Source organism: Mustela erminea, chromosome 2, assembly GCF_009829155.1.
Source record: "Mustela erminea isolate mMusErm1 chromosome 2, mMusErm1.Pri, whole genome shotgun sequence".
NCBI classification, from domain to species: Eukaryota; Metazoa; Chordata; class Mammalia; order Carnivora; family Mustelidae; genus Mustela; species Mustela erminea.
The window spans coordinates 39,257,979-39,283,496 of record NC_045615.1 but is presented as its reverse complement, the minus strand read 5'-3'; the positions used below and the strand labels follow the sequence as shown (position 1 = coordinate 39,283,496).

At 35.9% G+C, this 25,518-nt stretch overlaps 1 protein-coding gene across 1 annotated transcript in view; it reads left to right on the top strand.

The window, feature by feature from the left end:
• Positions 1 to 25,518, top strand: part of GLRB (glycine receptor beta) — a 100,761-nt gene that overhangs the window by 15,482 nt on the left and 59,761 nt on the right. Inside the window, exons 3-4 of the mRNA XM_032332694.1 lie at positions 22,983 to 23,089; positions 24,792 to 24,859. Coding sequence (XP_032188585.1) covers positions 22,983 to 23,089; positions 24,792 to 24,859 — 175 coding nt within the window. The remainder of the gene's footprint in view (positions 1 to 22,982; positions 23,090 to 24,791; positions 24,860 to 25,518) is intronic.

Genomic DNA, 25,518 nt, shown 5'->3' with positions numbered 1-25,518 from the left:
TAAAGAAAATATGACCTCAGACATGTAATTAGAAATGGGAAGAGTATTTTAATAGCCTTTTCATAACTGAATATTCTTCTTTAATGCCATGTCAAAATTTAACAAGTGATAGTTGCAGTGTAAATTTTGAAATCAGATTAGTGAACACTCTATTTTCTGTTGCAAGTGTAAAACTCGTTTTACACTTTTTCTTAGAGTTTAATTTTATTACTGTTCACATTTTTTTGATGTCTTAATTATTTTTGAACAATTTAATTTCCGCTTTTTTCCAGTTTTATTGAGATGTACTTGACCTGTAACAATGTATTCGTCTAAGGTGTACAACATAGTTATTTGAGATATGTAAATATGGTGAATGGATTATAATTAAGTTTAGTTAATATCCATTAAACCTCACAAAGTTACACATTTTTTTTCTTGTGATGAGAACTTTTAAGATTCACTCTCTCAGCAATTTTCAAATATACAGTATAGTCTTATTAACTGTAGTTACAGTGAATGGCTATTCTGCCCAAACTTGATTTTATAACATCCTGCATTGGTCATTAGGAAAATATAGGTATGCTGGGCTTTGCAAATGTTGACACATTTCCTTATAGAATATCAAAAAGTCACATCCATTTACTGTCACTTCTGATCTCACTGGAAAGTCTATTAAGTATTGAAAAGCTGTCAGGGTCATGGTGATGAATATTGTTTCCCAAAATTCCACATTTTGTGTGAAAATTTACATTATTTTATTGGCAACAAATGCTATGCTCTTTTTAGTTTTTGTTGAAGTTGTAAGCTGTCTTGATTTGCTGTTGAAAAGTTATTCATTAGATATCTTAAAACTACATTGGGGAGGGTATGTGCTTTGGTGAGTGCTGTGAAGTGTGTAAACCTGGTGATTCACAGACCTGTACCCCTGGGGATAAAAATATATGTTTATAAAAAATAAAAAATTAATTTAAAAAACAAACAAACAAACAAACAAAAAACAAACTAAATGACCATAGCCTTTCTGTGGTGTTCCATGAAAATGGTGTTCCATAAAATACCACTGCTAGAACATCATTCACCCGAGTGCTTTACATAGGAACAGTTAACATAGTTTCGTATGCAGCAGAAGTGCTGCATGGATACTTCCCATTTTTTTTCATACAGAATATTAAGACAATGTGGACTTAAATTTTAAAATTCAATAAACTTAGAATTTTTAATTTCTTCTTCAAGAACATCACTTATTAACACTGTTTTTAAATTATTTATTTATTTAATTACTGCTAGCATGCAGTAGTAAAGAATACAATGACTATTAGTGCCTATTAATATTATTTTCTTGATTTGTGCAGTGGCAGTTTTATTCACTATCGCTTTTGCACCATCAGTGCAAATGTCAGTATTGTGAAACAAAGTAAATAGTATTTTAAAATAATAATTATTATTATGAAAATAGTTTTGACTCTGTGGACCACTAGAAAAGGTCTTGGGTACCTTTAGATCCTTGTGGACTACACTTTGAAAACCTATTTCATAGAGCTTCTCTGAAGGTATAATTTGAAATTTATGTGAACGTATTTTCTGAACTGTAAAAGTTTTACGAAGTGGACTACCTATGGTAGTATATTATGGAACCGTTTTTTAGGGATTCAAAGGAATTTTGCATATTTTATATTGTTCTTGATCTCATTTTTCTATTATTAGGCTAATTTTCATAGGCAGAAAAACTAATCATGGAGGAAATATCTGGGTAGCTTGATTAGACATAGATTTTCATAGATTCAGTACTAGGACTGGTTGAATACATTTGTGGTGCACTCTTTCAATGCAAGGGTGGGCGCCATATGCTTGACATATGGCCCCATTTGATACAGTGAATCTAGCAGGCAACATCATTCACCTTTATATATGAAAAGTTTGTATTGTGGAGCACATTTATGTAGCTTTTTTAAGGTCATAAGGTTAATAGTATTCTAGATATCTAATCCAGATGGGTATTTTAGACTAATTTTTTCCTCATATAACATATCATAACCCATCCTGTTTATTTGGAAGGTAATAAAACCAAGGTCAAATAGCTTTCTTAAGGCATACCACTGGCTAGGAACTGGGAGTAAAACTTAGGTCTTTTGATTCTCAGTCTGAGGTTTTTTTTTTTTTTTTTTTTTTTTAATTAGCTTTCTTTCCAGTTTGTATTTATTTAATTGTTACTTTCACCAATAAGAACTCATTTTTCTTTTTCTTGATTTCACATATCCTTTTTATATTTTTGTCATTTTCAAATAACATAACGGGTTTACTTGCGGTCTTTTACTGAGATTGAAAACTCACTGAAGTTCTATCTAAATAACAGAATGTCAGTTTCTGAGTGGACAGCCTTACAGTCTTCCTGTTCATTGATGTGTGTTCCACCACATAAAAACTTGTCATTAGTTTGATTAATGGTATTCAATTTGAATGTTAGTTACCAAGAGAGTTGTGTAAATAAGTCATTCTGAGCTACTATTGTCACGAAACAGTATATGATGCATTCTTCAAACTGCATATATTCATACTGTAAGATCTACAAAGGCGTAACTACAAAGGAAATTAAGTGTAAAACACACAGTTCTCTTTGGCTATGTTTTTAAGAGATAAAAAGCAATAGTCCAATTCTTCAGAGATAAGAAAGGGAATTATCATTTAGTGACCATAATAAATTTGAAGTGAATGCATTTACTCCCTTTCATATAGGATATTAGAGAATTTTAGTTTTGACCAGTAATTCTAGTATCATCTTTTTGTTGCTTTGTACAGTCAATCTGTCTTTCTTTTCGTGTGTATATATGCAGATGTTTGTGTCTGTCCATGTAGGTGTACACACACATACAGTTAAACACAAAAGTTGTTTTTGTGTGTATTGTTTTAAACATTCTGAAGCCTAATATGCATACAGAAAAATGCACTAATCATAAGTATACAGCTTAAGTTCACATTTAACCGTGTAACCAGCACTTGAGACCTAGAGATAGCACCTTACTCAAAAGCTTAGAAGCCACTTCATGTCCTCTTCCAATTACTCATTGCCTTCTTGAAGATTACCATACAGTGTATTAAAACTTGCCTTTCAACTACATATAAATGGAATAATCCAGTAAATATCTTTAATGAGTACCTTATTTTGTTCATTTTATCTATGAGATTCATCTGCAATGTTCAGTAGCTCATTACTGCATAGGATTCTATGAACCACTACACTTTATTTTTCTAGTCTACTTTGGAGACTTTGGGTTGTTTCCAAATACATGGACATACACAAAAATAAAGACTTTTATTGAAGACATATGAAAAACTAGACATTATTGAGAAAAAGGCAACCTAATAGAAAATGACTAAAAGTCTATAGACAAAAGGCCATAAGCATCTTCACTAGTGATTAAGGAAATGTGAATTAAAATCACAATGGGATACTATTACACATCCACCAGAGTGGCTAAAATAAAAAAAAGGGGGGGGGTGGATATCAAGAGTGTTAGCCAGAATGTGAACTATAGCTCTTATACACTGCTGGTGAAAGTTCAGACTGGCATTACACTAGGTAAATTGACAGCATCTAAAAACCCCTGAAAATTCACATTCCTTATCATTCAACCACCATTCTGTTTCTATGTGTATATACTCAGTGGCAATGTGTACATGTTTACTCAAAGATATGTACAAGAATGTTCATAGAAACACTATATGTAATTACCAAAATATGATTCATTTTTTTAAAGTTTGAGCGTGGTTTTTTTGATTCAAAAAATACAAATTTTTAGACTAAAATAATATTTGGCATTGCATCAAGAATTAGACCTTTGGTAGTACTAATATAGATTAAGTTGTCTAGAATGAGAATTATATGAAAAAGGTGAAATAGCCATTTGGAGGTGTAGTTAAAATATTCAAGATAAAGATGGACTCCTGTAAGTTATTTCTGGAAATGTGCATCTTCTTGCTTATCAAAATTAGGTGGGTATAGTCAATGCTGGCTTATCATTGGAATGGAAGAGAGTAGTCCTATAGGTAGCTTTAAATGAAAGGCTCAAGGGCCTCTGGGTAGCACAGTCAGTTAAGCAACTGACTCTTGGTTTCAGCTCAGGTGCTGACTTCAGGTTGTGAGATCAAGCCCTGTGTTAGGCTCCATGCTAGGCCAGGAGTCTGCTTGGGATTCTCTCTACTTGTGCTTTCTCTCTCTCTCAAGTGAATCTTTAAAAACAAACAAATAAACAAATGGCAAAATTACTCTTTTACTCATTACTCATTATAATTGGGTAATTACTCAATGAGTAATTACTCATTACTCTTTTGAATGCATTTATATTATTTCATAATTTTTTTTAAAGATTTTATTTATTTATTTGACACTCAGAGATCACAAGTAGACAGAGAGGCACTGTTAACCCACTGAGCCACTCAGGCGCCCCTTATTTCACAATTCTTAATGAAAAATTTTAACTTAGAATAAACAATCTCTTTCTGACCCTTAATGAACATACTGTCTACTTCTCATTTCATGTCTTAAAAATTAATCACTTATTCACTTACTCTTTATTGAGCATTTAGTTTGTGCCAGGCCCTGACCCAGGTGCTTGGGATATAGCTGAGACCAAAACAAAGTTCTTTGCCCTCAGGAAGTTTGATTCTAGTAAGAGACAGAACATGAACATGTAAACATGAATATTTTAAAAATTAAATTTATTTTTTTCAGTGTTCTAAAATTTATTGTTTCTGCACCATACCCAGTGCTCCATCCAATGCATGCCCTCTACAATACCAGCAATCAGTGTTGTGGGGAAAAAGAGAGCAGGATAAGGAGAATCGGGGGTGTAAGTGAGTTGCTATTTTATGCATGTTAGTTAAAAATATCTTTCTGATTAGGTAAGATTTGAATAGAGAGCTAAAAGAGGTAAAGAAGAAAGCCATGGCAATCTCTAGAGGAACATTGATTAAGGGAAAGAGACACCCAATACCAAAGTCCTGAAGCAGGCTTTATGTGTTCAAACAATAGTCTGGAGTCCAAGAACAGAGTGATGATGGAAGAGTCAGAAAGCTTGTAGGTCACTGAAAGGGTGATTCCCATGCTTTGTGTCTGAGCAACAGAAAACATGAAGTTTTTTCATTTACTGAGAGGTCTATCAAAGATTACATTAAGAGTAGATAGATAGGAAGTGAGGGAAAAATCAAGAGTTTGGTCTTGGTGCAATCATTTGGGGGTCTCTATTAGACTTTAAAGAGGAAATGTCTCCTCAGCTGTTGAATATGGATCAGAAATTTCGGGGAATGGTGCAGTTTGGAGGTATAATTTGCAAGTTTTAAATTAATGATGTGGATGAGGTCATGTAGAAAGTGTCTTAGGAAAGTAAAAACATCTGAGAAATGACTGGAGATGACGTTGAAGAAATGAAGAACAGCAGGCAAAGGTGAATGGGAAGGAGCAGCTAGCGAAAGAAAGACTGGATTTGAAGGGCACATCTTTTACTTGAACTGAAGTCAAATTAAGAAAATCTTTTAAGAAGGTGGGTAGGGAATAACAATGTCAGATACTGCTGTTAGCTGGAGAGAGGTGAACATTGAGAATAGGTCATTACATTTGACAACATCATTGACCTTGATAAGACTTTTTTCTATAGATGGTTACAAAATCTCGCTATATTGGATTTGATAGACATTAGTGAAGAAATGGGGGCTGAAAATATTAAAATTCTTCTGAGGAATTTTGATGTAAAAAGAAACAGAGTAGTAATGAGCTATAGTCAGAAAGAACTTAGGGTCAAGAGGAAAGTTTTTACAGATGGGGGATAATAAAGGATATTTACAAGGTGGTGAGAAGGTTCTGGTAAAGAGAGAAAGCTCGTAATGCAGGAGAGCAGGGACAGTTGCTGGAGTGATTCCACAATGGCAGAAACTCACAAAGAAGTAGAAAATGTAACCTTCAGTAGCATTTTTATTTTTTTTTTTCCAGCTTGTCTACGAGGTTCACAATGATAGAAGAAAAGTAGACAAACAATTGTTTTGTTTAAGAATCCTATTACATGGGAAACATAAAAAGGGATTTCATCTGGTAACAGTATATTGCACTTACTATCCTTGCCACTTATTCTGGGCTAGAACACAGATGCCAAAACAAAATTTTCTGATATACACCAGGGCATCAACTATGTTTCTCTCAAGTCTCCGTTACATAACCATGCAGGATCTGTACAACCCAAACAGGTTTTAACTGACTGATACTTCTATACCATACAGTAGATAACTGGTTATAGTTCATTGGTCTGTCTCTGTGGGCTCCAGAAGATTAGTTTACAGAGCTGCAGATTGTTATTTTTTCCATATACTTGTTTGTCTTTGGAGTCCCGTTTCTAAGCCATATTGCACAAATTGCCTTTCAACAGTGCGTGAAATTTTAGGAAAAACCCCCCTTGAACAGGAATATTAATTAAGACTTTTTTTTTTCCCCAATTCTTTTGTTTTATTTCTTTCAGTGTTCCAGAATTCATTTTATGCACCACATCCAGTGCTCCATGCAATATATGCCCTCCATACTATCCACCATAAGGTTCATCCAACTCCTCACCCTCTCCCCTCTAAAACCCTCAGTTTGTTTCTCAGAGTCCACAGTCTCTCATGATTTGTCTCCTCCTCCGATTTTCCCCAACTCACTTCTCCTCTCCATCTCCCAGTGTCCTCCGTGTTATTCCTTATGCTCCACAAAATAAGTGAAACTATATGATAATTGACTCTCTCTGCTTGACTAATTTCACGCAGTGTAATCTCTTCCAGTCCCATCCATGTTGATACAAAAGTTGTATCCTTTCTGATGGAGGCATAATATTCCGTTGTATATATGGACCATATCTTCTTTATCCATTCATCCATTGAAGGGCATCTTGGTTCTTTCCACAGTTTGGTGACTGGGGCCACTGCTGCTATGAACATTGGAGTACAGATGGTCCTTCTTTTCATTATGTCAGTATTTTGGGGGTAAATACCCAGTTGTGTAATTGCAGGGTCATAGGAAAGCTCTATTTTTAATTTTTAAAGGAATCTCCACACTGTTTTCCAAAGTGGTTGCACCAACTTGCATTCCCACCAACAGTGTAAGAGGGTTCCCCTTTCTCCACATCCTCTCCAACACATATTGTTTACTGTCTTGTTAATTTTGGCCATTCTAACTGGTGTAAGGTGGTATCTCAATGTGGTTTTGATTTGAATCTCTCTGATTGCTAGTGATGATGAACATTTTTTCATGTGTCTGTTAGCCATTTGTATGTCTTTGGAGAAGTGTCTGTTCATGTCTTTTGCCCATTTTTTGATGTGATTATCTGTTTTGTGTATGTTGAGTTTGAGGAGTTCTTTATAGATCTTGGATATCAGACTTTTGTCTGTAGTGTAATTTGTGAATACCTTCTCCCATTCTGTGGGTTGCCTCTTTGTTTTGTTGACTGTTTCCTTTGCTGTACAGAAACTTTTGAATGTTTCCTTTGCTGTACAGAAACTTTTGAACTTGATGAAGTCCCAAAAGTTCATTTTCACTTTTGTTTCATTTGCCTTTGGAGACATGTCTTGAAAGAAGTTGCTATGGCTGATGTCAAAGAGGTTACTGCCTTTATTCTCTAGAATTTATAATTAAGACTTTCTTTGGATAGCAGTGATCTTGTAGAGGAAGAAATAGAATTTATAAGACATGAACAACTGCTTATTTTTACATATTAATCTAAACTTTTCATATTAAAATAAAATAGAAGTGGCATTTTTGAAATAGAGGTTTTTTTGAGCTCTTCCTGTAGAAATGACTGATTTTTTATTATTAGGACAAAGCACTTTTATTTAAATAGAGAGGCAAGTTATTAAAATTCTAATTTGTAATTTCATAATTTTTTAATCTTAGTTCATGAAAATTCTTAAATCTCTACTTTAGTAAGTCTGCCTGTTTCAATTCATAATCACCTTCTGTATTTGAAAGTCTTTTATGCCTATGTGATGTCCTGCCAGAATCCAAATTATAGAAATCATGATTGATTATTTGGTATTAAGGAGAATCTTGCTACTTTAAACTTCAAAAATGTAATTACTTGTATTTAATTTTAAGTAAATATTAACATTTACTTTATTAATCAAATAGTCTATAATTACTTACCTAAGGACCACTAAGAGCAGTTAAAATTTAACTTAGTTTATCAGGAAGTTGAAGTAGGATTCTTTCTGACTCAGTCTTGGATGAAGTGCCAAAGGCCACAAACAAAATGATAGGTGCCTTGATGGCCTTACTGGGTTAAGACCGAGACCAAGTAGGAGAAATTGTTTGGAGAAATTTGCTCAAGCCCAGTGGCATTTTCCATACCCTTTGCCACTGGAGATGGGAGGGAAATGTATTTCCTCCTTCTCAAATCCTAGTGAGAGGCAGAACCATGTTTGTCCCCTTTTGTTTGGGGGGCTCATAGTAGACTGGTTTCTGACACACATCAGAGAAGTCAAAGCCATGGCTGTGACCATGGGTTAGCGGAGATACCAAAGAGAAGAGGGCTACCACAACATGGAGATTCACTTTCTGTTTGTCAGGAAAAAGAATACTTGAGTAGTCGCTTGACTCTATCATAGAGACCAAGAGATGTAGACAGTGACAGTGAGAGTAAAGTGAGCAAGAACATGCCTGCTTGATGTTTAAAACCAAGGAACTTTGCTCCAAAGGGCCTAGGAGTGTGTTGGAACCCAGTAGTGTGCCTGTGAGGTGTGGACTGCAGAATACCTGGAGTGAAGTTTAGAATCAGGAGTTGTCGGCTGAAGAAAAGCCATGGCCATTTCATGGTCATTGAAATGAGAGGTTCTCAAAGAGAGGATTTTGAGAAACCCACAAAGATGCTGTAAACTAACAAGGCAGGAGAACAGAACAAAAACTAGTCTGGCCCACAGCACCTTTCTGAGGAAGACTTGTCTAGGGGAGAGAGGGCATATCATTTTTGAATCAAGCTGAAAATTTTTATTATTACCAGGGACTGGGCAACTGAATTATAAAAGTGACAGTTCTGGAGGGACTTAAGTGCCATGGAGACCTCTTATTATCTGAGAGTGACTGTAAATATTATGAGATCTGCGGGAGATTTCATGCAAGTACTAGCTCACAAAGTGAATTTGGATGGGTGTAGAGGGAAAAGCAGAATATGTTTGTGTGTATATATATATATATATATATATATATATATATAGAGAGAGAGAGAGAGAGAGAGAGAGAGTGTCTTCTAGAGTCTAGCTCATTCAATAAAAAGTTACATTGGTTTCCAAACAGTGGCTGATAAGAACAACAACAACAAAAGGCTTATCTTTCATTATCCAGATGCCACCATGTACTGCAAGGAAGCAGTTCATCTCACTGAATGACATTCATACTTGTTGCCTTTGTATCTTTTAGTGGGATGTTTGTCTGAGACACTTATCATTGTTCAGACATGTGTGACTGTGGATGTTTTAATGAAGATATCATTCAAAAGAGAGAGTTTTCTGATCTCTATCTCACAAATAATCTTATACCTTAGAAATGCTGCAAAGAGAAGCTACAAAGAGCAGTTACAGCAGAAACAGGGTCAATAGTGACAGCTTTTCCCCGGCTCACTCAGTTCACTCCTGAGCAGAAGAAGCCCCTTTATCCAAAAGCTCGGCAGTATCTCTTGGAGCTCTTTACTCTAAAGGGCTGTGAGGCTTAAATTATTTGTTTCAGTTCCCAATTTCTGCTCTGGCCTCTCAATAGCTTGTTTTTAAGTTTTGTTTTGTATTAACAAAAAAACTACTTCCTTTTATTAGCTCAGTACCATAATTTTCTAGAAAGCAGTAGAACTAGAGTATTGCTTTGGAAAATGCACTATTTTACATATTTGCTTAACCAAACCACATAATTGATAAGTTTCAACTGGTTTAGACTCCACTTTTTTTTTTTCACCCCGACTGGTTTATCTTATTTTGTAACTGATTTCTCTTCCTTTGCCTATGACACAAAATAGGTTACTGGGAAGTGATATGTAACACAAAGAATATAAATAGACCTTGTTCGAAGGTCTTTATTTAAATTGTCTAACCCTGAAAACAGATCTTTTATGAAGAAATGGTTTTCCAGGATTATTAGCTTCTGTGCATCAGTTAGCTCATCTGTAAACAGGGTTAATAACCTTGGAAAATCACTTTACTCAACATCATCATATTTGCAAGATTTCATCCATGTTGTGGGTATAGCAATAGTACTTTCCTCCTCATTGCTGTGTTGTATTCAATTATCTTGAATATACTATCTTTGTATATTTGTCTGCTTTACACGTCAAATGAAAAATACATCTGAACATAGGTAGAAGTTCGATTTGAAAGGATTATTCCAATAGACTGAATGCTCTGACTTTAAGTTCTGTAAGCATCTCAAAGGTCAGGCAGAAGGGGCTTCTCTTTTATAGGACTAATTGAGGCTGGAAGGAACCAGGTGTTGGGGAGTGCAGTGAGCAGTGGCAAAGTTGGACAATTTTTCTTTGCCACAAGCCAGTTCTTGGGGAAGTCCATTAAGGAGGGTTTGTTCTGCTCTCCAAGTGACTGCTTAATCTCAGGGACATGAGAAAATTGAGGATCCTGTGGGGAGAAGAGAAGCCTAACCCAAGTTTCTTCAAGTGAAGTGGCCAGGCATCTTGTTCAGGTTGGTTAGTGGGGACAAACAGTTCAGGTACTCCTTTATGAGACAAAAAAGGGGAGTTTAGGGGATTTCTGGTCTTGTCAGAGGCAAGCAAGGGGTTAACCACGAGTCTTACGAGGTTATCTGGGGACAGGATCTTTGCAGTAAGATGCTTCCCAGAATGCTAAAGGGCAAGGATATTTCTTAATGTCCCAGTGTTTTGGGAATTCAAGTGAAGTTTGAATATTACTGTTATTACTCTTGATGAATATTCATAATGCTTCCAGTTTGGGGTCATTATTATTGGGGTATATTAAAGGTGTTATAAACATTTTTATACACGTGTTTTGGTGGACATAAGCATATACCTAAGAGTGAAATTTCTGTATCAGAGGCTATGTGTATACTGAACTTTGGAAGATATGGACAGTTTTCCACTTAGACTTCATCATTAATATATGAGAGTTCCAACTGCTCCATGCTCATATCCAAAGTTGATATTATTAGCATTAACTTGAATTTTAGCCATTTGGTGTAGGTACAATGATATTGCAATGTGATTTTAATTTGTATTTCTCCAGTGATTACTATCGTTCGAGCATCTTTTCATGCAAATATTGGACTTTTAGCTGTCTTCTTTTGCAAAGTGCTATTTCAAGTGTTTGCTCAATTAAGTGTTTGTTTGTTTTCCTGATTGGTATGTGGAAATTCTTCATACATCCTAGACAGGATTCCTTGTCACAAGCATGTACTGCAAATCTCTTCTCCATCCTTTGATTCAACTTCTTAATGGTAACTTTTGATGAGTTGAAGTATCTATTTTGAATGAGTTCTTATTTATTAGTTATTGTTAATGCTTTTGTGGGGTTTTTTTTACATCTTTCTTTGTTCCAAGGTCATGTAGATAGTCTGTTTTTGTTTTTGTTTTTGTTTCCCTGAGAGCCTTATTGTTTTATATTTCACATTTAGTTGTGTAATCTACTTCAGTTCACTTCTCATATATGATGTGGGATAGCTCAAGACTCATTTCTAAAATAGGCGTATTGGTTAACACAGCACATTTTTTGAAGAGGCTACCCTTTCCCCGATTTCCAAGTAATAGCTGTACAAATAGTTCAATAATCAGCCATTCGATTCAGTTAAAAAAAAAAAGCAAACTTATTTTTGACTTTTTTCTTATACTTAATTGAGCAATAACTCATTCAAAACTTATTATATGTATACATACAGTATAGATTTTCTTTTGGGGGGGTTGTCACTCGAAATTGTGTTTTTTAAATTTTTTCCATCTTATTATGGTAAGAACACTTAAATAACATGTAGCCCTCTTAACAGATTTTTGTGTGTAATATGGTATTATTAGGTATAGACAGTGTTAAACAGCAGACCTGTAGAGCTTTCTCATTTTGCATAACTGAATTTTACCTTTTGATTAGCCACTGCTCTTTTCTTCTCACTGCCAATCATTATTTTCTTCTTTGCTTCTCTGAGTGTGACTACTCTAGATACTTTATATGAGTGGAATCCTTCATGCGGTGTTTATGCTTCTATGGCTTATTTCACTTCGCATAATAACCTTAAGATTCATTCCTGTTCCGTGTTGCAGGATGTCCTTCTCTTTAACGGCTGGGTAGGGGAATGCCTGGGTGGCTCAGTGGGTTAAGTGTCTGCATTTGGTCAGGTTATTATCCGAGGAGTCCCTGCATTGGGCTCCTTGCTCTGCATTCTCCCTCTGCCTGCGGCTTTCCCTGCTTGTACTCTCTATCTCTCTATCTGACAAATAAATAAAATCTTAAAAAAATGAAGACTGGATAGTAGTTGATTGTATGTATATGCAGGACTTTTTATCTATTCCTCTGTCAGTGGACATTTAGTTGTTTCTGTATTGTGGCTACTGTGGTGCCCTGACTCCGGTGGTGCAGACACAGGGAAGAGCTGTGTTTCTAGCCCAGTCACAGTGCAGCAAGGTGGTGGGGGTGGAGCTGTGGTGAGTGCTGCTTGTTGGCACAGCTGTTCTGTTCTCTGTCATCCCCAGGGACTAGCATTTGTGCTGGGTCCCCTCAGTGCCCCAGATGAGATAGGAGCTGGTCCCTAGGGTAGCACCTGGCAAAGCTGGTGTATTAGATATGAAGTCTGAGGCTTTCCCTCTTCAGGGAGTAACTGCAAGCTGAGGACACATTTGGATGGGATTACACCGTGCTGTGCTGTGCTGTGCTGTGCTAGGGTGGGGATTAGGGTAAGAGGGTGTTTCCATTTTTCCTACTAATTTCATTGCACCTGCTTGGGTGTAGAAGCCTGTCAACTAGCTTTTGGATTTCTGACAAGAGAATTCATCTGTGTGGTGCTGTTGAGTTGGTATGCCCACAAACGGAAGGAGTGTCGATTTCCTTCCCTGCCCCTCAGTACTATGCCCACTCCAGTCTGGCTTCTGTCTCTCTCACCTGAAAAACAGCTCTCCTTTTGCTAAATCCCATGGGTGAGATTTCATTCTTCACCTTAACCTCTCAGTGGCATTTGGTCCCATTAACCAACCCTTTCATAAAATATTCTTTCTCCTTAACTCTTTTGCCACCACATGCTTCTGGATTTCATCTTCTCTTGCAGTTTATTCTTTGTCTTAATTGTTGGCTTATCATCCTCCATCTGCTCATTAAACGTTGGACTTCTCAGTTTTTAATTCCATATTCTTTCACTGTAAACTCTCTTTTCTAACAAGTGATTCATTAGACTGTTAGAATCATCTGAGGAGCTTTCTAAAATCCTGATGCTTGGACTTCATCCCAAACTAATTAAAGCTGGGGTGGGACTAGGCCTTAGTTGTTTGCAGAGCTTCTCAGGTGAATTTAGTGCATAGCAAAGCTGAGAATCACTAGACAAATCCATCTGAACCCACAATCTTTAAATACTACTTTTTCATCAGAATAACCAACACTCGTGTTTGATTCGTAAATACATGATATCTTGCATGACATATAGAAAATGCTCAAAAACTTTGTTAAATGAATTCAAGGAATTACTAATTCAGGAAAATATTTGGTGTATAGATAATTGAGTGATAGTAACATTTTTGTTGTTTGTTAAGGAATTGTATTATTTAGTTGATGTTGTGGGTTGAGTTGTCTCTAAGATGGTCTTTGAGATAAAGATTTCCACGCAGAAAAAGCTTGCTTTTGGAACAAATAATGGGAATGAGGAAGTAGGTTCAAACACAGGAAAGGTGCAGTTGCACCTGTGGCATGGGTTCGATGCTACAGGGAGTGCTGAAGCTGGGATGGTCCTTCAAAGTTATCTCAATCAGTAAGAAGAGACTTGAACGCTTTTGTGTCCCCATGTTGAAGCCTTTGGGTTTGAGTTGCCTCCAGAGCAGGACACCTTCCTTCAGCTGAAGGCTATTCCAAAAGGGACCCAGCTCAGAGCCTTAAGCAGCCAGCATTCCTTGCAGAAGCCTCGGATCCGAAGGGGTGATGGGGAGGATCCAGCACCACGGCATCTGCTACAAGTAGAACCAGATTAGCAGCCAAATGGGATCTTACTGATCATCTTATTTAGACCTTTGATTTTAAAGGTGACTTTACTGGGCGCCTGGGTGGCTCAGTGGGTTAAGCCTCTGCCTTTGGCTCGGGTCATGATCCTGGGATCCTGGGATTGAGCCCCGCATCGGGCTCTCTGCTCAGCAGGGAGCCTGCTTCCCTTCCTCTCTCTCTGCCTGCCTCTCTGCCTACTTGTGATCTCTGTCTGTCAAATAAATAAATAAAAATCTTTAAAGGTGACTTTACTGAGGCTCAGAGAGGGATTTGCCCCATATTATGTAGTAACCTTAGAGTCTGTCGGGGTCTAGAATGCTAGTCCCCTTACTCTTAGACAAGTGTTTCTTCAGTTGTACCCACTGTGTGTGAGTGAGTGTGGGATTTATCCTATCACCATTTCTGTTGGGCCAGAAAGGAAACATTTTATATTTATCTCTGCAGGGAAATAGAAAATTGAGAAAAGGTAATTACAGTTGTAGCAGCAGTTAGAAGCAGAGTTAGAGGTATTACTCTGGATTTGCCTTTGCTTGATGAGCAGGTAGTACTCTTTCTGCAGAGCATGGAATGTAATTGCTGAGTGAATGTTTTGAGGTTTATGTGTGTGTCCTTTGGTTATGAGGTTTATATCAACTTAGTAAACCAATAAGAAGTAGCGAGAATGTATAATGTTTTACACTGAGAAACATACCCTGTCAGTAGGCGACCCTTGCAGTATTCATATGATGAGGAATCTCACATGTGATCGGAGGTTAAAAGAGACCACAGCCTCTGATGAGACTGGGAAGTTGCTGGTCTCCAGAATCCAGCATCTCTGCAGATAGATGTTTCTACTCTGTGAAAAATGTTTTTCTTTGAGCCACGGATGATGTAACTGCATAACTAAAGGTAGACAAGATCTGGAAGTATTTCCACAGGACCCAACAGTTCCTGAGCCCAGTTGAGAGATAAACAGAAGGATTGCTGTGAAACTCTGTTCTTAATTATGATTCTTGGCCTGTGATGACACAGTAGACGTTGCCACACACAGGCACACATACCCATAAACACATTCTTTTCAAGTAAATATAAACTAATTAAACTAAATCAATCATGTAAAAGGTATCACTCACTGTACTCATAAACCTTCTGTTCATAGTTTAATCCAGAAACAACAGAAAATAAATATAGAAGCTGTCAAGAGAGGTAATAATAAGTTTTACTGTAATTAGGAAAATACAAAACAAACAGAACTCCTCTATAATAACCTTGCAGTTCCCTGGATTCATACATAACTACCGACTCAATTTATTACCTGAATATATAAGGTGTTTCTCTGTCTTTGTATGTCTATCTGTCTGGTTATCTAGGAGAGTATTTTCACTGCTCTAAAAATCCTCTATGCTCTGCCTATCGATCCCCCACTCACCCCAGTCCCTGGCAACCCTTTTTACTCTCTCCATAGTTTTGCCTTTTTCCACAATGTCATATAGTTGGAATCATCACATAGTAGCCTTTACATAATACGTATTTCTGGATGCTCTATGTCTGTTCATGGCTTAACAGATCATTTGTTTTTAGTGCTAAATAATATTCCATTGTCTGGATGTACCACAATTTACTTATCCATTCATGTACTAAAAAACATCTTGGTTGCTTCCAGATTTAGCAATTATGAATAAAACTGCTATAAATATTTGTGTGCAGATTTGTTCATGTAGATCTTAGGTTTTTATATCCTTTGGGTAAATACCAAGGAGTGAGATCGCTAAATCGTCTTGTAACAGTTATGTTTAGTTTTGTAAGAAATTGTCACCCTGTCTTTCAAAGTGGCTGCACCATTTTGCATTCCCATCAGAAATGTATCAGAGTTTCCATTGTTCCATATCTTTGTTTGCTTTTGGTGGTATCAGTGTTATAGATTCTGACCATTGTAATAGGTATAATGGTGTCTCATTGTTCTTTTAATTTGCATTTCCCTGATACCATATGATGTGGAGCCTCTTTCCATAGACTTATTTGCCATCTGTATATCTTCTTTGGTGAGGTATCCATTAAGGTCTTTGGCACTCTGCTCTTTTTTCCCCCTCAAATAAATTTTATTTTAGAACAACTTTAGATTTACAGAAAATTTGCTAAATACAGAGTTCACAAATACTCTGCTCCTAGTTTTTCCTATTATTAGCCTTTTGCATTTGTATGATACATTTTTTTTTATAATTAAAGAACCACTGTTGTTACACTGTTATTAAATAAAATCCATTCTTTACTCAAGTTTCCTTAGTTTTTACCCAATGTCCTTTTTCCGGTCCAGAATGCCATTCAGTACATTACATCTAGTATTCATGTTTCCTTAGGCTTCTGTTGGCTGTGAAAGTTTCTCAGACCTTCCTTTTTATACATGACCATGATGGTTTTGAGGAGTACTAGTCTGGTATTTTGTAAAATGTCACTCTACTGGGATTGGTCTATGTTTTTCTCAGGATTAGACTGGAGGTATGTAGTTTTAAGAGGAAGGTCACAGGATACAATGCCGTTCTCATCACATTTTATTAATGGTATGTAAAATCAACATGACTCAACACTATTGAGGTTAACCTTGATCATCTGGCTAAGGTAGTATGTGTCAGGTTGCTTTGCTGTAAAGTCACTTTTTTCCCCTTCCCATTTTATATTCTTTGAAAGAAAGTTACTCTGCAAGCACATGCTCAGGAGTTATGCCCCACCAGTTGAGAATAGAGAGTATACTTGAAATTCCAGTTATTTGGAATTCTGCTTGGGAAGATTGACTATCCTCCTTCATTTATTTATTGAATCATTTATTTGTATCCATATGGACTCATGGATTTTTACTTTATACTTTGGAATATAACCCGATATGACTTTATTTAATTGCTCACATCATTTAGATTTGAGCATTTGGGAAATCTTTTCATTGGATTCTGTGTCCCTTTGACACACTCTGATTATCTTTTCTTTCTTTCTTTTTTTTGAGTTTACTTTCAGTTGCTATGAGATCTGATCTTTTCTTTATTTCTTTTTTTTTTTAATGTTTTTCTTTTCCTCTCATTTTAGATGAGGATACCAGCATTTGTTTCCACAAAAGAAAGTTTCTACAACCTTAAGTGTTCAGGTCCAGGATCCCTCAGCATTGTAAATTTTGTGTGAATTTTTCAGGGAAGAACATAGATTTTGCCAGATTTTTAGTGTTGTCCATAACCTAAAAAGAGGTAAAGAATCACTGCTCCAGTGTAAAGAGGAGAAATAACACACCCTACACATTTTACATACCTTGCTCTTTCCTAACTGCTTTGTGCTTGCCTCAGTTCATGTCCAGCTGGAAGCTTTATAGCTCCCACACCCAGATTCCTCCTCCAGCATATGCCAGACTGCTTTCAGGTCCAAAAAGAACTTTGACCATTGTTGTTACAGTTATAACTCTGTAAAAACATAAGCATCCCTTTGGACTCAGACTCTTAACTGGAGGGAAGATATTCAGTTAATATGCTCATACACACCAGTTTTGATATTGAATTATGCAGTATGGTCAGTAAAGGGTCATGTAAAAATAAGAGTGTTCTACAGTTGATGGAAAACTGAGTTTCCCCTTTGGAAAGAAATTTCTGGATTTGTCCTTTAGTTCTGGAAAACATTACATCATCCAACTATACAGCCTGATACATTCCTTGCATAACTTCACATATTAGTAATGACATTGGTTCAAGTTTAGGCAAGTGAACAAAAGAAGACTGGTTGTAAAAAGGCTTTTGATATAAAACATTATTTTCTCTAGTCATTTGATCACTTTGCTTGAGTAAAGTAAGTTATTTTCTTAAATTAATATCATATTTCTGTGGAATAAATACTGTTTTGTCATAATAACAGAATTATTGATAGATTTCTTGAAATAAAACAAAATGGCATAGTCAAAATGGATAAAATATTGGACTGAGTTGCAGAATATAATGACTAACAATGAAACATGTAGTGTGTGACCTATTTAAATGCATTTAACTCTTCTTATTCTTGCTTGTTTTGTGTAAATAGTAGTAGTCACTTTCCCGTATTACAGGGTTTATATACTAAAGTGCAGAGAAAAATTGCAGATTATTTCAGCTCTTTGGCAGAAAGTGCTGTAGCTTCTAGACTCTTAAAATGTATCTTAACATGTAGAGATGACTTTAATGTTGTTTTAGTATTGAGTGAGCTAAACAAAAGATTTCTGTTGTTTTCAGGTAGGAAAAACCCCTGAATTCATGCATGTGAATATGAACTACATGGGATTCACTTAAATTTTAAAATATCTTTGAATTTCTAGTATAAGGAAAGGTGACCTATCAACTGAATATTCATATAAGATTAACTACAACAGACATGAGAATATATATTTATACAAATAAGAATAAAAGAAAGGAGCTATAATGTATTTGATATATTCCTTTTTTATTAATTTGAAGAGATTTTTCTTAGCTGACGTTGATTTTTTTATTGTTGTTAATAAACAAGAATTTTTGTTGTTTTGTTTTTTGTTTTTGTTTGTTTTTAGCTGTGGAAAGAAAGAAAAACATTTGGGGATGTCTGGATGGAAGAGTGACTCTGATAAGTTATAGAAAGAGCAGATTCAGATTTTCCAGGACTAATGATAAGTAAGGCTAATAGAAACTAAGAATTTATCTCTCTCTCTCTCTCTCTCTCTCTCACACACACACACACACACACACATCTATACATACACATTTATATAATATATCCTAAAGAAATATATGGGTGGATGGTGATAAGATGAATACTATTTCACTCCCATTTTGGCAGGTTTATTGTGAAATGACAAGTAGGAATCAGGATTACCAGATTTCATAACTCTCCCACCTTAGGATACCTTCTTAGCCTTGCTGTCTTAGTTCCTGTGGTTACATCCTCTGTTGCTCCATTAACTCAACCTAGTGTGTACTCTTTTACTGGTCAGGGTTTTTCTCCTTCACTGAAGAACAGCTCTCTGGGTGGTTAATTATCTCTCCTGTTTCTCAAGGGAATGTTTGTGATTATCAAATCAAAGAATGTAATAGACATGATAGTTGATTTCTTAGTGTTTCATTCTGGACTATTGCTCTGAGCCAATCATGGTCGTTTTTTTCTCCTTGACAGTGATTGGTTCAGCAATGGCCAATGCTGGAAAACTTCTGAAGAAAACAAAAGAACAAAAGTAACCCTGATTCTGAAAAGACACCTCAGGAGGAAATGCTCTTTACCTGCATGTGATGTGTGGAAATGCCCTTGCTTTAGTGCACGCAGGCTTCCTGAGGCTGCAGTTAGCTTAGAGGTCTGGCAAATAGGAGATGCCTGGGTGGCTGAGCATTTGACTTTTGATTTTTGACTCAGGTCTAGATTTCAGGGTGGTGAGTTAGAGCCCTGCTCTTGGGCTTAGTGCTGAGGATGGAGCCTGCTTGAGATGCTCTCTCCCTCTCCCTGTGCAAATCCCCACCCCTGCTCGCTCTCTCTCTCTGAAATAGATAAATCTTTAAAAAAAAAAAAAAAAGAGCTGGCAGATGGAAAGTGCTTGAGAGAGTATGTATTTCATATTATACAGAAAGTATATGGAATTACAAAAATATAGAAGCCATGATTCCCTCAAGAATCATACTGTCTGGATTCAGTCTAGTTGGTAATAAATACACAGATATGAAAAAAAAGCTATAATATAATTGCCAAACAGTCTGTTTATGTTTGTGTTTGTTAGAGTAAGATGGGATGATTGAAACAAGATTTTAGGAGAGCAGTCTTAAAGGACAGGTTGGGGTTAGAGTAGTACAATGAGAAGTGGAAGTTACAATATTCCAGGAAGGGAGGAAGGACAAAATTTGGCAGTGAGTTCCAAGGACCAGAAAGTAAGTTTGATTGATACAACTTATAGTGGTAAGGGAGGAAAGATTTTTTTCCTTCTATCCTCAATAGCTAGGTCTATGAAATAAATGACCACAGGCATATTAACAGGAGAAAAGGTATACAAATTATTAATCTTTAATATCACATTCATGGGGGCATCAGAGCTAAAAAAAAATAGTGAATACCCACAGAGTGGTGAGATTTGAGAGCTTATATTATGCCTTCATAGAGAAAGGGGAGGAGGATATGTTCCTTTTAGGGGAAAATATCAGATTTTTAGGAAAGATGAATGAGCCTTTAGAAGAACAGTTGGGAGGTATGATCTAATATGACAAAGTTTGTTTCTGTGTCCTGTCCTGTGATAAGAGTCCATCTTATTTAGTTGATGAAACTCCAACGGAGGGGATTTATGACGGTAAATTCTTTTGGGGGAATCTGTCTGTAGGCAGATAGGAGTTCAGAGTAAGCCTCCCCTGCATTTGCTCTTTTTCAAGGACTTTAGCTCAAATAATCCGTATGCCAAAGAGACATCTTCCACAGCTGGAAGAAAAAAATCAGGCTGGAAAGTTCTCATTATTAAAATTAGTGTTAATTTTTTTTAATGTTGTCTGGTCATTTCATTGGTTAAAAGGGATGTACTTGTAAAGGATTTTACGTCAAGAGACACAATAATGAAGTCCTTAATTGAGCCAATACAAGTATATTTTGTAATCAGTCAGTTCTGTTTTCCTCCCCTGAATGGAAACCTTGTAGATGGGTTTGAACACTAATTTGCATCCAAATATCCAACTTTCCTACATATCTTCACTCTCTTCAGAGTTTTCAATCTTTTGATAAGGGATGACACTTGGTTCTAGGGAGGTTACAATTTCACCTGCAATGAAATGGGAAATCTCATTACTAACCCCCAAGTCCCTGCAGCCACAGTATTGGCACTGATAAGGCCACGGGAAGCAATTTAAAAAATCTACATCATCTCCTGAACCTTTAGGTGGTTTAACTAACTGATTAGCATGTTTTTCTTTAATATTTTGGACTCTGGTATCTACTTGAAGAGATTGTCTGTATCAGTTTGTAGTGTTTTTTGAGTTTTATAAACTTATTTTCCATCCCATCCCACCTCTAGGGGTTACATCTTATCAGCCGACTGTATGTAATTAACTCAGAACAGAAGTGCCTGATACATGAGAGGCTGGATTTCAAAACAAAACCATGCCCCTTCCTCCTAAGTTTGCTTTGTATAAATTAATATCATTTTTCGAAATCGAAACTTTCACCCTATCAATACAGAATACACTAGATAGGGGCAGATACTCCAAGTATAATTTTAAACTTCCTTGTGATTGTCATGGATTTTTTTCCTTTTTTGTATTGAGACAATGATAATATAAGACTTTATGTGTAAAAATATGTATTGTTTTACTTTATGTTAAACAAACCAACAAACAGTAAACAACAAAGCATTTTTTAATTAATTTATTTATTTTCAGAAAAACAGTATTCATTATTTTTTCACCACACCCAGTGCTCCATGCAATCTGTGCCCTCTATAATACCCACCACCTGGTACCCCAACTTCCCACCCCCCCGCCACTTCAAACCCCTCAGATTGTTTTTCAGAGTCCATAGTCTCTCATGATTCACCTCCCCTTCCAATTTACCCCAACTCCCTTCTTCTCTCTAACACCCCTTGTCCTCCATGATATCTGTACCCCAATGTTTATAGCAACACCAAAGCATTTTTCATTGGATTCCAAAAAAGTGGATTTTTTGTTTGTGTGGGTTTTTTTTAAGATTTTATTTATTTATTTGGCAGACGGAGATCACAAGTCGGCAGAGAGGCAGGCAGAGAGAGAGGACGAGGCAGGCTCCCTGCTGAGCAGAGAGCCTGATGTGGGGCTTGATCCCAGGATCCTGGAATCATGACCTGAGCCGAAGGCAGAGGCTTTAACCCACTGAGCCACCCAGGTGCCCCTGTTTGTGTTTTATAGTGCTTTCAAATGATACCAATTTGGTCAAAATTCATTGTTCAAGGTTAATTAAAAGAGAAAAATGTGCCAGGTTTTTCTCATTTTCTTTCTTTTTAGGATTTTATTTATTTATTTGACAGACAGAGATCACAAGTAGGCAGAGAGGCAGGGGGAGGGGGAAGCGGGCTCCCCACTGAGCAGACAGCCCGATGCGGGGCTCGATCCCAGGATCATGACCTGAGCCGAAGGCAGAGGCTTTAACCCACTGAGCCACCCAGGCGCCCCGGTTTTTCTCATTTTGATAGCTAACAAGCAAACATACATAGAAAACAGATAGCTGTAACTTGTAGCTCAGTATTTTCCTTGTTTAATTGATCTGGTAATAGAGAAACTTCTTTTACCACTTCCCCACATCCCCCACCATTCTCCCCAACATATTGAACTCAGTGAGGACGTTCATCGGTGATTTCTTGGGGAATACCATTTTATAAATGTCAGCGTGATAGTTTTCTGAATTGTTAGACTCTCTCTGGCCATATCCTCTTAGGGTATGTACATACTCCTTTGTTTAGGCAGAAGGTTAATATACATTATTAAATTATTTTTTGCTCTTTTCTTTTATCTCATTGTCTGTACTCCCTTTGTGCATCTCTAGATTTTGATTGCAGATTGCTTCTGAACTAGTAATATATCTACTTAATTTTTTTTAAAAGAAAACAACATTGAGTACTTGGGGCAGTGTTGCATGAATTTAGAAAATTAAGTGCTAAAATACTTTCTTCATCTTTTATTTCTCATGACAACTATCTTTTGGGCATTTGACAATGCCTACTATTTTTATTTACTTCTATTTGGAAAAGCCATGCTGTAGTGGTGAATATGTCTCAAAAAGCATCTCTTCTCCATGGAGAATTACACATTTCTATTGCCGGCTATGTCTAAATGCTTACCAGAGTTTTGTTTTGTTTTCTTCTCCTATAGCCAGCAGTCAGCAGAGGACCTTGCCCGAGTACCTGCCAACTCCACTAGCAATATCTTGAATAGGCTATTGGTCAGTTATGATCCCAGGATAAGACCAAATTTTAAAGGTTTGTTTCTTACCCCCTCCAAAACCTTCAATCTGTGCAGTTTAAAAGTTAATTTTATGTGTTTAATCATTCAGTTGTGATATTCAAAACAATAAGGTTTCAAATTGGCATGTTACTGTCCTGTGATGTTGCGTAGGTTTTGAGCAATTTAGTGACAAAAATATTCAAAGACAAGCAGAATACTAGTTCTGTTGTTTCATATGGTTCCCAGTTAAAAGAACAAAATAAGTATATTGTGGATTAGACTAACCTCCATCATGGATTTGCTAAGCACTTAGTATTCCAAAGCTTCGTGATTTAAATTTCAAGCTCTGGACACAGATCTTCCTTTCATTCACAGACACCAAAGTTATAATTTGTAGAATAGCCTACACTTGTTAGGGATAGACAATAGTTCTGATACGTTTTTAGATTCTTTTAAAATTTTTGCTAGCATTTCACATTGATAAAAATATCCCTCTACTCTTTTGCTGAAAAAAAAAAAAAAAGATGGCCATATGGTTTTTAAAAACATGCTAACTTTGTGAATAAAAGCAACTGTGTTTTCTACAACAGATTGTTTCTACTCCAACAGAATATTACTATTTATCACACCTTTCAAGAACTGAAACCATACTTGCAATAAAAGTCACGAGAAGATTGTATAGTTGTGCAAACTTTCTTTCTTTCTTTTCTTATTTTCTTTTTTTGTCCTCTTGACGAGCTGGGAAAAGCTATCTGAAAAAAAATATCCTCTGGAAAACTATAATCCTTATTGCTGGCTAAGGACAGGTATTAATGTAGATCAGATTAACATTATAAGGCTTGATATTTTTTTCTTCTTCCTTTACAGAAAAAAAAAAAAAGTCTGCAGCTGTTTCTAGTCAACTGAAGTTATACAACTATGTTGTAAAAACAGGGTTTTTTGTTCATTACCAGAACCTATTCAGTTACTTTCAACAACAGCCTTGGTCTGGGTTGTCACATGTCTACCATATATTGATTCACCACCTGTTTTCCATCAGTCAGTGGTTATGTGGCTAAAAGGCTAAATTCACATTTTTCCCTTTGTTAACCCAACCAGCAGCCCACAATGAATAAAAAGAAAAAAGAAAAAAAAAAAAAAAAAAAGCAAGCAAGCAAGAAATTTGCAACATTATACCTTAATTCTCACTCCATGAACTTTCAAATTATTTTCCAACAGGTCAGGCAAAAATCTTTATAATGATTCTGTTATATGTCTGATTAACTTTGTATATTTATGAATTAAAAATCAAAATACAGTCATTATAGGTAATAGGTATTGAACACTGCTTTACTAATGAAAGTAAGACTTGAAATGATTATAAAAATGCAAAAAACTAAAACATTAAAAAATGTTTTTTTAAAGAATGTTTTACGGTTTCTTAAGGTAAGTGCATTAGCTCAATTAAAAACTTCTTTAAAAGTTAACATATTTACTCAGTCTTAACAATTTAAGAAATAAATATTTCTGAATAATAACATGAGTTAATACAACTTATTTTTTAATTTTTATTATTATGCCTTACTTAGAAAAAAAGTAATAGCAATTTTGAACATGGAATACTAAGACCATAGTTTTAAAGTTTTGTATCTCAAGTGGATTGGAAAAAATATAAAATCAAGTACATAAACCATAAAAATATGATAATCTAACCAAATTCTTACAGTTACTGAGTATGTTCTTAATTTTTATTTGTAGGCATTCCTGTTGATGTAGTAGTCAACATTTTTATCAACAGTTTTGGATCTATTCAAGAGACAACAATGGTAAGATTACAGGCAATTTAATACTTTTAATTATAAAAATTTTAACTAGAAGATAGTGAAAGATATAGTAAAACTGAAAATAAGGAGTAACTCTATGGGAAAATGCATGCTTTCTTCTAGTATGAAATATCCAAATTCCAAGGTGTGTTACATCAGTGATTTCAGTGCCTATATAATTTTGCAATTCAAATGTGGCCTTAATGCTAATTAAAACTTACAGACTTGAAAGAATTAATTTACTCACTCTGAGCTACTAATTGGATACCACCTGGGAAAAGCATTTATGAATATTCTGGAGCAATGTTTATTTCCTAGTATACATGTATGTATGAACATTAAAAAATACTTAAGTGTTCACAGTTTATTTTTCTTTCTTTTCTTAAATTTATTTTAAGTTTTGTAATCGTTTATTTTTCTCCTAGTTTCCTGAGGAGAATCTTTGTTTCCTCTGTAGTGCTAATATTGTGGTGCTTGGATCAGAGAATTGTAAAAAGCAAAGAGGAAAATTAATTTTTATAAGATAAGGCAACAGAGCTCCGTGAAAAAATTATATAATAAGAGGAAAGATCAAGGAAGGGCAAAAGAGGAGCAAGAAAGAGGTGACGGGCAGGCTCCTGTTTTGAAAGGAATGGACAAGAAGGGTTTGAAGGCGTGGCTGC